The sequence below is a fragment of the Nycticebus coucang genome, chromosome 6 (assembly GCF_027406575.1).
Source record: "Nycticebus coucang isolate mNycCou1 chromosome 6, mNycCou1.pri, whole genome shotgun sequence".
Taxonomy (NCBI): domain Eukaryota; kingdom Metazoa; phylum Chordata; class Mammalia; order Primates; family Lorisidae; genus Nycticebus; species Nycticebus coucang.
The window spans coordinates 33424970-33441584 of record NC_069785.1 but is presented as its reverse complement, the minus strand read 5'-3'; the positions used below and the strand labels follow the sequence as shown (position 1 = coordinate 33441584).

The window sequence follows — 16615 nt, the reverse complement described above, 5'->3', positions numbered from 1 at the left end:
CTCCTTCTTGGTCTCATGTGCTGTGTTGTAAGGAAAGAACAAGACAAATGAAATACCTACAAATATGGTGTTGGAAACTGCAGGCATTTATACCCGCAACACAAGACGTGCTGAATCATGTGAGCTGTGTGAAACCACATCTCTGAGAACTACTTGTGAATCTAGCCCGTGTTGCCTTTGAGGGGTGGGGGTGGGGCGGAGAAGAGAGGGAAGTGGCTGATTAAAATGAATAGAATCAAAATTATCATTCTCGATTTTAATCTATAGCGATCAGTATGGAGAAAATTATATCCTCTCACCCTAACCTCTTAGACAATATTCTGTTAGGATGGTGGAAGACAGACACATTTCTGGTGGATGATTTTTTTCTGCTGATCAGAGTGGAACTATATCATTTATACCATCAGGAATAAATTGTTCGGTTTCATTTTTCCATCGACAAGTGATAAGAACAATTCCTCTCCTGTATGAAGATTGGTATACACATTCTGGCATTCTGAGTCCTTCTAGCAATGTACAATAGACTCCCTGTATTATTTTATTGCCTCTCCTACATCTTTGAATCCCATTCTTACAAGGCACTACTGGGTGGGTGCAGATCTCTAGCAACTCCTCATAGAGCATTTGGAGGAAGAAATGTTCTGTGATACACATGAACCTGTTATGAACATTTCTAAACGTCATTTCACCATTACAATAATCCCGATCCCATAAAGGTCTGTCAGGATCAGCAAGGACCATCTGTAGGAATTTATTTTTGGTAGGTGGTCTGGTAGGTCCTGTACCCGAAATTTCATCAAAATAGTCTAAAACTTCTGTTGATACATTCTCATTTGCAAAAAAATAGTGGTTTCTCCCTTGAAGCTGCAGTGGCTGCAGCAGGAGGAGCAGGACAGGCAGCAGGTGCACGGCGGGCAGAGTCCTCATTCTTTCTCTGCGGGGAGTAAAAATGATAAGGACACATGTGTTACTGTGATAATGTCCTAGCTTCCATTTCCTGGCCAGGGCCTATTCTATTCCTGTTCTGAAATATAGGATTTCAAAATCACTGTAAGTGATGATTCGAAATCTATTTAAATAACTCTGAAATATTGACCAAAAAATGACCATACTAGGTGTATATTGGTAGACTGTGGATAAGGGTAGGAAGGTGAACAAAGGAGAGGAAGAGAGGGAAAGGGGGAGAGAATATGTCGGGAGGGGAGAACAGGCAAAAGAGAGAGGAAGGACAGAACAGAGGAAGAAGAGAGAAAAGGGGAAAAAAGGGAAAATGGGAAAAGAAAAGGAAAGAGACAAGAATGACGAAAGAAGAGATGAATGGGGGGGAAGGACTTAGGAGAGCAGCACAGCTGTGGGAGAGGGAGGGGGACACAGAGGAGGCTCACGTGTTCCTTCCATGTGGAACCAGTGTATCTTATCCCTTCATAACTTGCACTGGCAAGCACCATAAGTGATCCACCCTCCCCTCCTTAACATTCTACTGTGATGAGGAAAATTCTTCAGTATAAGAGTGTTCTTCATCTACTTGCTCACGTGTAGCTGTAGACACGCCCGGAGAAGAGGTCAAGCACCCAAGTAAACATGATGCTAAGCTTTTCTGTGTGTCTGCTTTGCCCTTGCCTCCTTGCCTGACATTGCTTTGTGCATTGTGGGACTATGCCTACTCATACTTCTTGGCATAGTTCTCTCACTAAGACATCACCGCTTTTTGTTTTTCTGGTTCATTTTTTTTTTCTCTTAGGTAGACTTCATGGTTTCTGCTACCATACAATTTTTGTATCCTTTAAACTCTTTCCTTACTGTTCACCCATCTGCAGGTATGGTGACCTCATCATCCGAGATTTCACAGTCATTACATTACGTCTCTGTGTATTTCCAGGTCTCTTCCCCAGTAGCAGGCTGCACTAATATTTCCCCAATACTCTAAAAAGTTATGAGCAAGTGTCTTTGCTACACAAATGTATAATGCTAATCACATGACATACATTAAAAATTAAAATATGAATCTGGCACATATTTGTAGTATTATGCTGCATGGTAGGTAGATTGTGATAAATATGTTTTTTTCTTTTTTGAGACAGAGTTTAGCTTTGTCACCCTGAGTAGAGTCCTGTGGCATCATAGCTCACGGCACCTGAAACTCTTGGGCACAAGTGATTCTCTTGTCTCAGCCTCCCAGTGGCTGGGGACTATAGGCATCTGTCACAATCCTCAGCTATTTTTAGAGAAGGGGTCTTGCTCTTGCTCAGGCTGGTCTGGAACTCGTGAGCTCAGGCAATCCACCCAACTTGGTCTCCCAAAGTGCTGGGATTATAGGCGTGAGCTACCGTACTCAGCCTGTGATAAATAATTTTTTAAAAACTTTCCTAATAGGTCCCTGAGCAATAATAACGTGTCCCAGGAACTCAGGTCACAACCTCCTCTTTAGTAGGGTATCTTTCATAGAGAACTTCTGGGCTTATTTATCATTTTCTATTCCTATTGCAAATCTGAGTGTTTGTCATTAATTTTTGAAGGGCTTTCCTCTTAGACAAAGGCAAATACAAGGTCAAGAGCAGGATTCTAGGCCTCTCGTGCCTCCGGCTGCCTTACTGTATTCAGTCCTTGTGTCGTCAGTCCTTCAGAGAATGGATGGTTAAAGGGCTAGGCTGGGGAGATCCTAAGAGGGCAGGATCCTGGAGTTAGGAAGAAAGAAGAACAAAATTTTTCAGCTCATAAATATACTGTTGGGATCAACCTCAAATAAAAAACATAGGTACTGTAATAAGCAGTTATGTGCCATGTACTATGCTAAGGACTTTATATACATTATTTTCATCATCCAAACAACCAGAGAATAAAGGCTCTGGTTTCTTGTTGTTGCTGTTGTTGTTAGCATGTCCTCCAACCTCAGTTATCCTCTAAGAATTGTAACCCAGACTCCCTAGTCTACATGCGACAGAGATGGAGGTGGAGAGCTGTGGCCAATTTTAGGTTGGATTTCAGTCGTGTGAGTAGAAAAGGCCAGAGAATTGTAGAGATAAAGAAAGGTGGGTGTTAGGGAACACAACAGAAGGTGGAGACAATGGGAAAATTGAGCATTGACGTGCAGAGAATAGGACAGAAAAAAAGTGTATCTGACTTGGTGATGTGAGAGTGGACACTCTGGTATGAAACCGTGTTCGTAACCCATCCCTCCCATCCCTGCTCTCACATTCTCATCCGTGTCCTCCAGGAGTCCTCATATAGCAGCAGGGTCACAGGAATGAGAATGCACACAGAGCATGCCTTGTAAATAGTATTTATAATGTAACCATTAGAATATAGATAACACCTTGCAAATCAGTGCTCATAAGAGTGTAACAAGGTGGGCAATCATGCATTTCTAACCAGAAAGCAATTGTTGCGATCCTTTTTAGGAAAAAAAATGTCAGATATTTAAAAAGTTTTAAAAGCCAAACGCTTTTTTACAGAGTATACCTAGAATTCTAAACTGAGGAAATAATGGGAGAGAGTACAATAACTCGTGTGGTAAGATGGACAGCGAGTTTTACTTAAGGAAGAGAAAGACTGAAAATACATATGTCCAGTAATGTGGGAAAGGTGAAATTAACTCTGGTACGTTCCTAGCAACAACAATAATATACACAATAATAGCCATTCAAGAAGTAGTATCTATGAAGACAGCATTCTATATTCATGAAATGATGTAGCCTTAGAATGGGCTTTCTCACAATTTCAAAATACAGTAATCAATGAAATTTTAGAGATATGGAACATTTTGTGATACAATATTATAGGAGTAGGACTATCCGGTCGACAGTGAGAAATACCACACAAATAACCCTAAACATAAGAATTTCTAAATTAACTCACAGAAGATGGAAGTCCAAGAGATACAGTAGGAGAAAAACATCAAATTCTTCACTGGACTCTTGTTCACTCTCTCCTGCTCTGCTCTTCTTTGTATGCTTACTTCATTTTCATGTAGAATCTCTCCACTTAATGACAGAGTCAATCTTGTCACCTTTTGTACCCTTGTATGTAGGGTCACAATGGGAAGTATCTTCCCTCCCACCTTCACCCAATGTGGACAATAACTACTTTGATTGGCTGTGCTTCTGTCACATAAATAAATTCAGCGATGTGGGGGCTTCTGATTGGTCAACCTGAAAATGCATGCCTTTTCTTGAAGAGTAAAGGCAAAATCACATTATTAAAACCCCTCAGAATTCCAGTTGCCGACAGAACAGCTGTTCTCTACTACACAAAAAAGGGAGACCAAATATAAAAGTAGCAAAGTGCATTACAAATGGGGAAAAATCAAAACACTGTATCTGCAGCATGATCCCAAGTAATGAAAATAAAGATTATACAAGGGTAAAAAAAAAAAAAAAAGAAAAGAAAAAGGAAAAGATAATCTTAATGAAGTGTTATTTCTGATTGATATATTTCTGATTTTGTTTGATTTCAGAACTTGATTTTCCTAAGAGATAAAGAATAGTATGAAAATAGAAGCATGGAATTTATTAGGATGTGGTATCTCATAGATTTTGCTCTAGAATCGGAAAATCTGATGAGACAGTGGGCTCTATATTAAGAAAAAAAAACATACATACAAGGATTCATATCCCCCCATACATTCTCACACTCCTCAATTTAAGATGGATTGAATATCAAAGTAGTATTTTGAAAACAACATATAATATATTGAATAAAAGCATAGTACATTTATTTTTTATTGTTCCAGAGTCAATAAAGGATGTTCTTATTTAAAAAGACAAAGAGCACAGGCATAAAGAAAATTATCGAAAGACTCGATCACTTGGGCAGCACCTGTGGTTCAGTTGGTAAGGCTCTGGCCCCATATACCAAGGGTGGCAGGTTCAAACCCGGCCCCAGCCACACTGCAACAAAAAAATAGCTGGGCATTGTGGTGGGTGCCTGTGGTCCCAGGTACTGGGGAGGCTGAGGCAAGAGAATTGCCTAAGCCCAGGAGTTGGAGTGAGCTGTGATGCCACAGCACTCTACTGAGGGCGATAAAGTGAGACTCTGTCTCTATAAAAAAAGGAAAAAAGAAAGAAAGACTTGATCACACACACATAAACTGAATCATATACCACATATACATGAGTACACAGAAAATTTTATTAAAAACAAATAGCAAAATAATAATCTCTCATGTCAAAAGCTACCCAAATAAAGTTCAAAGACCAACAACAGCTTGAAAAAAATAATTCTGAAACATGTGCAGTATGAATTTGCCTCTCAAACTCAGTGTAAAAAAAGTGTTCATTTCTTTTCTAAATCTAATATATCTGCACCAAAACCCCAATTCTTTTTTTTTGTTGTTGTTGCTGTTTTTGGCCAGGGTCGGGTTTGAACCTGCCACCTCTGATATATGGGGCTGGCGCCCTACTCCTCTAGCCACAGGCCTTGCCCCCAAACCCCAATTCTTTAGAGAGGAAGCTAACTTTACTTCAGCTATAATTTGAGCTATTTTCCACTGAGCTAATATTCCAGAATTAGAGGAATCCAGGGATCTGAAATTGTCTTAGTAATACAAAAAAGTTCAATATGTGGGTGTTGATTGGCATTCATCACAGTTTCTCTTCAATGGTCTTAATAGTGAACATAGTGCTCTCTCCCCTGCTTTTTAGATATTTAAAAATTTTTTAATTTAACACAAATACCATTAACCAGGCCTGGCACAGTGGCTCACATCTTTAATCCTAGCAGTCTGGGACATCAAGGTGGGTGGATTGCTTGAACTCAGGAGTTTGAGACCAGCCTGAACCAGAGCAAGACCACGTCTCTACTAAAAATAGAAAAACATGCCAGACATTGAGGCAGGTGCCTGTAGTCCCAGCTACATGGGAGGCAGAGGTAAGAGGATCTCTTGAGTCCAGGAGTTTGAAGTTGCTGTGAGCTATGATGTCATGGCACTGTACGGAGGGTGAAAGAGTGAGTGTCTCAAAAACAAACAAAAAAGTCATTAACTTCCACTTGAACCATTAAGACTCAAAGATATGACAGCTTTTTGTGTTATAAAAATAAAGTTCTCCCTTTCTTTTCCAGTCTTCCACTGCAATAAAAAATGTCAGTCTCTAATTACAAGGTATAAAATGCCAGTTTATACATTATTCTCCCAAATAGTTCCCTAATAAATCTTTGTAATGTGTAGAAGATATACAACCCCATACAAGGGACTCCTAAAAGACGAGTTATATGGAAGTTATTGTTTAAAGTACATTTTTTTCCTACAGCCAGTTACCAACCTCAGCATTCATGCTCTCGCTCAACCTTAGGCATAAAGTTTGGCTTAGTGAACTTTTATATCCCACTTGTGCATAGAAGTGACTGACTCACCATGAAATAGAAATAGAAATGCTTATTTGTAGGACTTCCAGGAAGACTCTGTGAAAGGAACGAGGTCCCTTTGGACCTACAGAGCTTTCTCCTGACGCTGACCTGGAATATGTGTGTCTTGACAGAAATTTCTTTTCTTTTCTTCTTCTTCTTTTTTTTTTTTAAGAGATAGAGTCTCATTTTATTGCCCGTGGTAGAGTGCTGTGCGTCACAGCTAACAGCAACCTCCAACTCCTGGGGTTAGGCGATTCTCTTGCTTTCAGGCTTCCAAGTAGCTGGGACTACAGGCACCCCCACCAACAATCCCCGGCTGTACTTTTGTTGCAGTTTGGCCAGAACCGGGTTTGAACCTGCCACCCTTGGTATATTGGGCCGGTGCCCTACCCACTGAGCCACAGGCACCGCCCACTGACTGAAATTCCAGCTGTGATCTTGCCCTCAAGGAGGGCATCCTTGAGGATAGAAGCCACACTCTGAGGTTGGCAGAGTGGAGCTCTGTGAGCCCAGGTTCCCAGTGAAAAACATGGGTACTCATGCCAGTCCCAGAGCACTTTACCTCCAGATTTCTTTTACATGTGGAAGTGGAATTTCAGTCTTGCTTAAAGTACTAATACTATCTTTTCCACTTTATTTGGTAATAAATTGCTCACAGGTTCAAGACCAAATTCAAACACATATGGACAATAATCACACAGGAAACAAGCAATAATTGCTTAACAATGTTCTCTTCAAGTTTTCTAAGGTCTGCGTTGCTTAGAAAACTTTAGAAAAAAATTACTTCAGCTCCTTACACTTGGGTAGATTACCAAGTGTAATTTCTGTCAAGAAATTACCAGCAGGACTATGCTCCACTTCAGGTAAAATACCACTGGCTCCTTTATTTTATTTTTTATTTTTTATTATTAAATCATAGCTGTGTACATTAATGTGATCATGGGGCACCATACACTGGTGTTATAGACCGTTTGACACATTTTCACTGGCTCCTTTAATGTCAGGGCATGGGCTTCAGTGAATCTTCCTCCCAGTACTGGGAAGTCTCAAAGAGTTGGGGTTAAGGAAAAAAAAAAAAAAAAACTAACTGCAAGTCTAGTAGCTTGCAGTTCACTGAGGACCTGAGAAAGGTTTTATTTTATCTATGAGTAACAGTTTATTTATTTATTCATTCGTTCATTTATTTAGACAGAGTCTCACTTTGTCGCCCTCAGTAGAGTGCTGTGATGTTACAGCTCACAGCAACCTTAAACACTTGGGCTCAAGTGATTCTCTTGCCTCATCTTCCTGAGTGGCTGGGATTATAGGTGCTCACCATGATGCCCAGCTGGTTTTTGTTGTTTTTTTTTGAGACAGGGTTTCACTATGTTGCCCTTGGTAGAGTGCTGTGGCATCATAGTTCACTGCAACATCAAACTCTTGGGCCCAAGTGATTCTCTTGCCTCAGCTTCCCAAATAGCTAGGACTACAGGTCCCTGCCACAAAGCCCAGCTATTTTTAGAGACAAGGTCTTGCTCTTGCTCAGACTGGTCTGGAACCTGTGAGCTCAAGCAACCTACCTGCCTTGGCCTCCCAGAGTGCTAGGATCACAGGCAAAAGCCACCTGGCCCAGCCCTGAGTAATAATTTAATACTCTGTATTACAAGCCTTAAGGTGAGAAAAGTTGCTATTTTTCTGTTTCTTATCCTTACAAGGTACATCCACGAAGGGCACTAGGGCAAGATAATAGGAGCTGCAACTAGGCAGTCATTTCATTTTATATATATATTAGATGTTTTTTAAATTATTATAGCTACATAATAATTGTTTATCTTTACAGGGTACATGTGATACAAGCCTACAATGTGAATTAATCAAATCAGGGTAATTAGAGCATCTATCATCTTAGGCATTTACTATTTCTTTGTGTTACGAACATTCCAATTCCATTCTTTTAGTTATTTTAAAGTACACCCTAGAGGCCAGGCATAGTGGCTCACCCCTGTAATCCTAGCACTCTGGGAGGCTACAGAGGGTAGATTGCTTGAGCTCACAGGTTCCAGACCAGCCTGAGCGGAAGGGAGACCCTGTCTCTAAAAATAGCTGGGCTTTTTAGTGGGTGCCTGTAATCTCAGCTACTCAGGAGGCAGAGGCAAGAGAATTGCTTGAGCCCAAGAGTTTGAGGTTGCTGTGAGCTTTGACACCATGGTACTCTACTGAGAGTGACAAAGTGAGACTCAAAACAAAACAAAAAAAAAAGTACACTCTACCTTATTGTTGATTATAGTCATTTTGTTGTGCTATCAAATATTATTCATTCTGTCTGTTTACATCTATTTTTATATCCATTAATTATCCTCATTTTATCCCCACCTCCCTGCTGCCCTCCCAGGACTCTGGTAACTATCACATATACTCTGTCTCCATGAGATCAATTTTTTTTAATATTTAGCTACCACATATGAGTGAAAATATGTCAGGTTTGTCTTTCTGTGCTTGGCTTATTTCACTTAACACAATGTTCCCCAGTTCCATCTATGTTGTTGCAAATGGCAGAATTTCATTCATTTTTTGTGGCTATATAACATTCTATTGTGTATATGTACCACAATTTCTTTATCTATTCATCCATTCATGGATACTTAGGTTGATTTCATATCTTGACAATTGTGAATAGTGAAATGCAATAAATAAAGAAGTGGAGATAGCTTTTTTTTTCCCCCAAGACAGAGTCTCACTTTGTCACCCTTAGCAGAGTGCCCTGGTGTCATAGCTCACAGCAACCTCAGACTCTTGGGCTCAAGTGATCCTCTTGCCTCAGCCTCCCAAGTAGCTGGGACTACAGGCACCTGCCACAATGTGTCATGCTCTTGCTCAAGCTGGTCTCCAAATCCCGAGCTCAGGCAATTCACCCTCCTTGGCCTCCCAGAGTGCTAGGATTACAGGCATGAGCCACCATGCCCAGCAAAATATCTTTTCTTTTCTTTTTGAGGCAGAGTCTCACTTTGTTGCCCTTGGTAGAGTGACATGGCATCATAGCTTACAGCAACCTCAAACTTTTGGGCACAAGTGATTCTATTGCCTCAGCCTCCTGAGTAGCTGGGACTACAGGCACCCATCAGAATGTCCAGCTAGTATTTCTATTTTTAGTAAAGACGAGGGTCTCAATCTTGCTCAGGCCGGTCTAGAACTCCTGAATTCAAACAATCCACCCATCTTGGCCTCCCAGAATTCTAGGATTACAGGCATGAGCCACTGTGCCTGCCAGTTTGTTGAACTTCTGTCATGTCATTTAATTCCTTTCTCCTCCTCCTTTATGTGATTGTTTTATTAGACCTTTACATTTTAAATTTTAGTGTGTTTTCATTTCCATGTTTAAGACACATTTGAGCATTTCCTGTAGTGCTGGTCTAGTGGTGATTAATGTCTCAGAGTTTGCTTGTTTTGTAAAGACTTTGTTTCTCCTTCTTTTATAAAGCTCATTACAGCAGTATATAAAATTCTTGGCTGACAGATATTTTTCTTTCAGTTCTTTGAAAAAGACCATCCCATTTTCATCTGGCCTGTAAAGTTTCTGATGAGAAGTCTGCTATTAGTCTGATTGGGTTTACTTTATATGTGGCCAGGACTTGCTAATTAATTGTAGCACAGTGGTTATGATGCCGGCCACGAACACTGAGGGTGGTGGGTTCAAACCCACCCCAGGCCACTCTAACGATGGCAACTGCAATAACAAAAAAAAAAATAGCAGGGCACCTGTAGTTACTTGGGAGACTGAGGCAAGAGAATCACTTTAGCCCAAGAATTGGAGGTTGCTATGAGCTGTGACGCCACAGCACTCTACCAAGGGCGACATAGTGCAACCCTGTCTCAAAAAAATAAAATAAAACAAAATAAAATATTCTCCATGATAATGGAACAAAAATAGAGACATAGATATATGTAACAGAATAGAAAACCTAGAGATTAAACCAGCCTCTTATTGCCATCTGATCATTGGTAAACTCAACAAAGCATTCACTGGGGAAAAGAATCCCTATTCAATAAATGGTGCTGGGAGAACTGGATAACCAGATGTAAATGACTGAAACTGGACACAAACCTCTCACTACTTTCAAAAATTGACTAACAATGGATAAAAGATTTAAAACTTAGACCCCAAACCATAAAAATCCAAGAAGAAAGCATGGGAAAAACTCTTCGTTGATATCAGCCTGGGGGGAAGACTTTTATGAGGAAGACTCCATTGGCAATTGCAACAACAACAAAAACCACCCAAGAGATTGTAACAAACTGGTCAACACACAGAGGTGGTCAACATAAGGAACTAGGCCTACTATACTGATATGTACATGTGGTGAAATTCTGGTCAAATTAAGGAGCTGGTCAACTATGGAGGTTCTACTGTATTTATTGTCTCTGCAGGCTTATATGCCCCTCAGCCAGAGCTGGAAATCCTATTATAGGAAAGAAGAAATCTGAACTAAACTTGAACCAAGAGGAGACTGCTTAGACTATTCTACTATGGATGGAATCTACCGTTTCATTTGGTGAGTGGGTGGTAGCATCAGATTCACTAAATGAAACTGTCCCTAGGTTGGAATTCAGTAAGCACATCCTCTTTCTGGGTCCTGGATTCTTGTTCTCCTCCCATAGAGAAGAGACTTCTGGGACCCAGGTATTTCCCTCTATCAATTAATCTCTTCTCTGTTTGCCATACTTGATTGTTTATTTAACCTGCCACCACACTGACAAGGAAAACCCAGCTAAAAGTTACAATTTTTCTGTAAAGCTGCATATTGGTTGATTATCAGAGTTTTGCAGTTCCAATATAATGAGAAATGTGTACCAAATATGATAAACCTGGGAAAATGAACATATAAAGCGTTATATACAACAAAATGTTACAGTGATGTGACATTCATTTATATGCATTTATTTAAAATTAGAACATTAAGTCTCCATGCCTGTAGCTCAGTGGCTAGGGTGCCAGCCACATACACCGGGGCTGGTGGGTTCGAATCCAGCATGGGCCTGCCAAACAATGACAACTACAACCAAAAAATAGCTGGGCCTTGTGGCTGGCACCTGTAGTTCTAGCTACTTGGGAGGCTGAGGCAAGAGAATTGCTTAAGCCCAAGAGTTTGAGGTTGCTGTGAGCTGTGACACCACAGCACTCTACCCAGGGCGACAGCTTGAGACTCTGTCTCAGAAAAAAAAAAAAAATAAAATAAATGCTCATACTTTATGCTGAATATTGAACCATGAAGACTTAGAAATAAATAACTGCAGTGAAAATGTTCACTAAAACATCAGAAAACATTCATGCTGAAGACCAATCCTGCCTGGTACTTGACATAGACTTCCTATTCCTATCTTTCTGCCCCTTCTCTTTCTCCATGAACTGCCCTTCCTCTCCCATAGCCCCAGTTTGTCAAGACTTTGCTTGAGAAAAAAAAAATTGCAAAAAGAGCTGTATTTCATCTCTTTACATCAACCTGCAAGATAGGGATGAGGGTAGAAGAAGGGAGACTGCATAGACTGGAGCTGTGGATACTGAGAACATCTGCTCAGCCAAAAGATCTTTTTCCTCTGGCAACTAGTAAGGATAGGCCGATCTATGCTTGTGTGATTGAGTGCTCACGCTTATGTGCACACATCAATGCAGACACTTATTTGAAAGGAAGCAGTGACAATATTTTCCCCACTCTTTTACTATTTTTCTGAATAGTTTCATTGGTAGTACAATTAATTCTTAATTATTCATTCTGGTTTGGGATTGTCCGTGGACTCAGCTTCCTGGCTTTATAGGCAAGCTAGGATGAAATTCACTTTGACTCAGAGAAGCAGCATGGTGCTGGGGGGAAGAGACAGAAAAAGAGGAGAGAATGAATCTTTACTCCAAGATCAGTTATAAATTTTCATTGAATTACTCACAATTTTGGATTTTTCAGTCTTTCAGTTAGTATAAATAATCAAGAGTTTGCTATAATGCTAAAAGGTACATCTAAATAATAGAAGGAAAGAAGCAAAAATGGGCATGAACATATCCTTCTTTAGTTAGACCCTAGTGTCATTTACAACTTAGAGCCACTGACTAGCCAGCTCATCAGAGAATGACCTGTCAGCACGGTCAACATTTTCTTTAATGAAGTAACACTGTGGTATGGGCACCTGGGGAATTGTTTGCCTGAAGTGAGCTGGCATATAGTATTCTCCAGTTCTGGACTCCCACAGCAGCTTATGCCACGATTCTGTTCAAACTTGCAGCTGGGGGCCTTGTGGACCCCAGGGATCACTTCCAAGGAGCCAGGGATGAAGTTATTGCTCAACTCACATGATCCATTAGCTTCTGAAACTTTTCTCCAAACTGTCATATCATTGGAACACTCTTTGCCATCACCTGAACTATTTCCCTTGGGGATGCTATAATGTAACCTTCTAAATGTCATTGATGAGGAAGACATAGCATCCTTGGATGTGCTGAGGCTGGTATTTTTATCTAGCAGGGTCAAGTTCATTGATACCTCAACGATGGTTTTTTCTTGGCAACTTCTTGGCATGTCACGTTGTATCTCTTCCTTTGTAAATTCTTCTTTAATTATCTCCGTTATGTTTTCTGAAACTCCTGTAAGAACCAACCCCAGGCCGAGTAGTAACAAAGAGAAGGTCTCCATCTCAGATTTAGTGTAATTCCTTCTGTAGTAAAGATGGAAATAGAAGATTAAAAATGAGATTAACATCTTCTCTTTTCCTTATGACAATTAGGGGTCATCCAAAGAGTGACCCCTACATGTAAGTTAAGACTTCTACATCTATTAATGGAATGGCGATTTGATGAAAAGACAATTAACTGTGGAATCTGCAGACCCCTGTTCAAGTCCCTTCTCCGCTTAAAATTTACTCTACTGGCATGACGCCTTCAGCACAGCAGCTAGGGTGCCAGCCACATACACTGGAACTGGCAAGTTCGAATCCAGCCCAGGCCTGCCAACCAACAATGACAACTGCAACCAAAAAATAGCCAGGTGTTGTGACAAGCTCCTATAGTCCCAGCTACTTAGAAGGCTGAGGCAAGAGAATCACTTAAGCCTAAGAGTTTGAGGTTGCTGTGAGCTGTGAAGCCACAGCACTCTACCCAGGGCAACATAATGAGATTCAGTCTTAAAAAAATTTTTTTAACTCTTCCTCAATGAACCTCATTTCCCAATCTGAAAAAAAAAAAAAGTAAAAATTATGCACTGTAAGATGTTTAAAGTGCTAGAACATTTTCCCTTTGTTTATAATCTCATTGGTAGGGTCTGTAACCTCCACGGTGGTTCACAATTCTCATTCAACACATCCCTCACTATTCCTATATCTCTTACAGCCTCACATAGTACCTGGCACATGGTAGCCACTTGAAAACAACTCAACCCAAAATATACAATGGCGTTTCCCCATCTCACATTTCTTTTTCCACCCATTCTCCGTGATGGGATTCCTGTCTTTACCGGGTCCTTTGTCAAGTTGATCCTGTGGAGAAAGACTCCAGCTTGTTGTAGGGCTAGAAGAGAAAGTGTCCTTGCTTTCTGGGAGTTTCTGTTATTGAATCCAACTGCGGGAAGGAGGGGCAAGAAGGAGGTAGATAGAATTGTATGAGATCAGCAGAGGAAACAGTGTGGAACCGAAGATGCTCAGGGAGAACCGAACAAAGTGTTCATTTGGCAGTCAGAATCTCAGTGACCCAGGGATAAAGCACCCTTGCTTTATCTTCTGTGAAATCTCCGCGTCTATTAATACTTTAACTCAGAGTGATTTTTTTTTCTGGAAATCTATAGTGCAGATTATGTTGTACTTCATTTTATATGAACTTTTTCATTTTTCTGGTTCGTTGATATCTATTAGTCTTTCCCACCTGCTATTAAGGCTGAAAACTCCTTGAGCCTGGAAGACAATTTTTGATTATTTTCATTCTGTATAGCATCAAATTCTGGACTGTACACAGACTAGTTTTTCAACAATATTTGTAAACAACATAACATGGCTTCACTAGAATATAAAATCCTTTACTTGAGGTCAATGCTGAAAAATTCATAATGAGAATCCCAGAAAGGATAATTATTTAAGGTGATAATTCTTTCTCTTTAGAATGATTCTATTTTTCTCTCATTTTTCTCTTCTGCATCTAAACCCTCCTCTTATGCATTTATGACCTACATTGTCACCCTTCCTTCCTAATCACCACTCCTTGGACCTCCAATACGCTACTTTTCTACAAGTACCACTGCGATGGCACCATCTTGGAATTATTTATTTATTTATTTATTTTTTAAGACAGAGTCTCAAGCTGTCGCCCCAGGTAGAAGCTGTGGTGTCACAGCTTACAGCAACCTCAAACTCTTGGGCTTAAGCGATTGTCTTGCCTCAGCCTCCCAAGTAGCTGAGACTACAGGAGCCTGCCACAACACCCAGCTATTTTTTGGTTGTAGTTGTCATTGTTGTTTGGTGAGCCCGGGCTGGATTCGAACCCGCAAGCTCTGTGTATGTGGCTGGCGCCCTAGTTGCTTGAGCTACAGGTGCCGAGCCTCATCTTGGAATTCTTGAAATACTCCTTATTGCCTACAGGAGGAAGTCCAACCTCCGGGGCTGACTAGCCAAGGTTCCGCTTGCTGTAATCGCAATCTGCCTTTCAAGGTTTATCTTCCATTATTTTGTTAGACCTGCTCTGGTCAACCAGTGTGACCCTCTCTTCTCTGAATACACCCTATACCATCTCTCCCTATTCCTTCTTTATTGCATGGCCACACTTTTCTGCCTCTTGAAATTTTTCAAAGCCCAATTCAGGTCTCATTCTCTCATCGACACATTTTATCACTGCTCACATCTACCAAATCCATTTTCCACTTCTCTGAACTTCTTCTCACTCCCTACTTACACCATTCATTTCACACTAGTACATATGTGAACTAGCCTCTCCTCCAGCAAAGCTAGTTTCTACACTACCTACAAGATAGAATTATAGAGCAATAGATGTGGAAAGATCACCTAGTTCAAGACCCTTGCTTTACAGATGAGGCGACTAATAATCAGTGAAGAACAGGCCTTAAAAATCCCCAGAATTAGGAGCCTCTCTTCCTACCCTTTGCTATAACAAAATCAAAAATTACATATGATTTTAAAATGCCCTGTGTGCAAAACCTAACATCAAGAATATATATTCTTAATTGGGTTGATGGATTGTTGATAAATTATGAAGAGTTAAGTGGATGTGTTCAGGCATGTGCCTTGGGGGGGTGTATTCACCACAGACTTGATGCACGTTGAAGGAAGGTAGGAAGGAGGATTTGTAGGTACCTTACTTTGTTTCCTAAACTTCTATATTCGGTACCATTTATATCCACAGTGAAATGATATAGGAAAACAGAAAGATGGTGAAGAGAAAAATAAACAGGAAGAAGAATAGATCAGAGATTCTCAGTCTTTCTGAAACATGTATTTCAAGTAAGCAGAATTCATAGCTGCCTGGGTTTGATTTCAAACTGCTATGTGTATAAGGTGCCCCTTAAAAAATATACATCTCCAAACTACAAGTGTCTAAAATGTCATAATTCAATTGAATTGGGGTTTGATTCGTATTAAATTAAATATTCTGAGGATTGAGAATTGATTCCATTGAATGGTCTCCAGTTACTTACACATTAGTGTGAATACATTTATCTGTGACTTCTTTTTTTTTTTTTTTTGTGGTTTTTTTTGGCCGGGGCTGGGTTTGAACCCACCACCTCTGGCATGTGGGACTGGCGCCCTACTCCTTGAGCCACAGGGGCCACCCGACATTTTGTTTTTAATTAGAGGGAGGGTGGGAGAGGACGGGAACAAAAAGCACTGAGAAAGAAAGATAGGGAATAAAGCCTAGGGAAAGGGGTTGGAAAGGGAAGCAGAAGTCAGAAAATAGAAGCAGGGGCCTAAAGGACACATTTCATCTACTTCAGAGTCTTGTCCAGGAAATGATGCTATTAAGACCCAACAGTCATATACTAGAGACCAGCTGTTCCCACCCAATTCTGTTTAGATGCTGAAGAGTCTGCTGACTTGGGGGCACCCAAATTCTAATTTTTCTTTTATTTTTTTGAGACAGAGTCTCAAGCTGTCGCCCTATGTAGAGTCCTGTGATGTCATAGCTCACAGCAACCTCCAACTCTTGGGCTCAAGTGATCCTCTTGCCTCAGTTTTTCTATTTTTAGTAGAGATGGGGTTTTACTTTGCTCAGGCTGGTCTTGGACTCGTGAGCTCAAGCCACCCATCTCGGCCT

At 40.5% G+C, this 16615-nt stretch overlaps 2 protein-coding genes across 2 annotated transcripts; both read right to left on the bottom strand.

Moving 5' to 3' along the window:
• Positions 1-375: 375 nt before the first annotated feature.
• On the bottom strand, positions 376-1832 carry RNASE9 (ribonuclease A family member 9 (inactive)). The gene is made up of 2 exons (XM_053595522.1): positions 1801-1832; positions 376-934 (listed from the first exon to the last, which is right to left on the bottom strand). The coding sequence occupies exons 1-2, from the start codon at positions 1830-1832 to the stop codon at positions 376-378; spliced, it is 591 nt and encodes a 196-aa protein (XP_053451497.1).
• Positions 1833-12398: 10566 nt separating this feature from the next.
• RNASE11 (ribonuclease A family member 11 (inactive)) lies at positions 12399-12998 on the bottom strand. The gene has a single exon (XM_053593193.1). It carries the CDS (start codon positions 12996-12998, stop codon positions 12399-12401), a length of 600 nt encoding a protein of 199 aa, XP_053449168.1.
• Positions 12999-16615: the final 3617 nt, after the last annotated feature.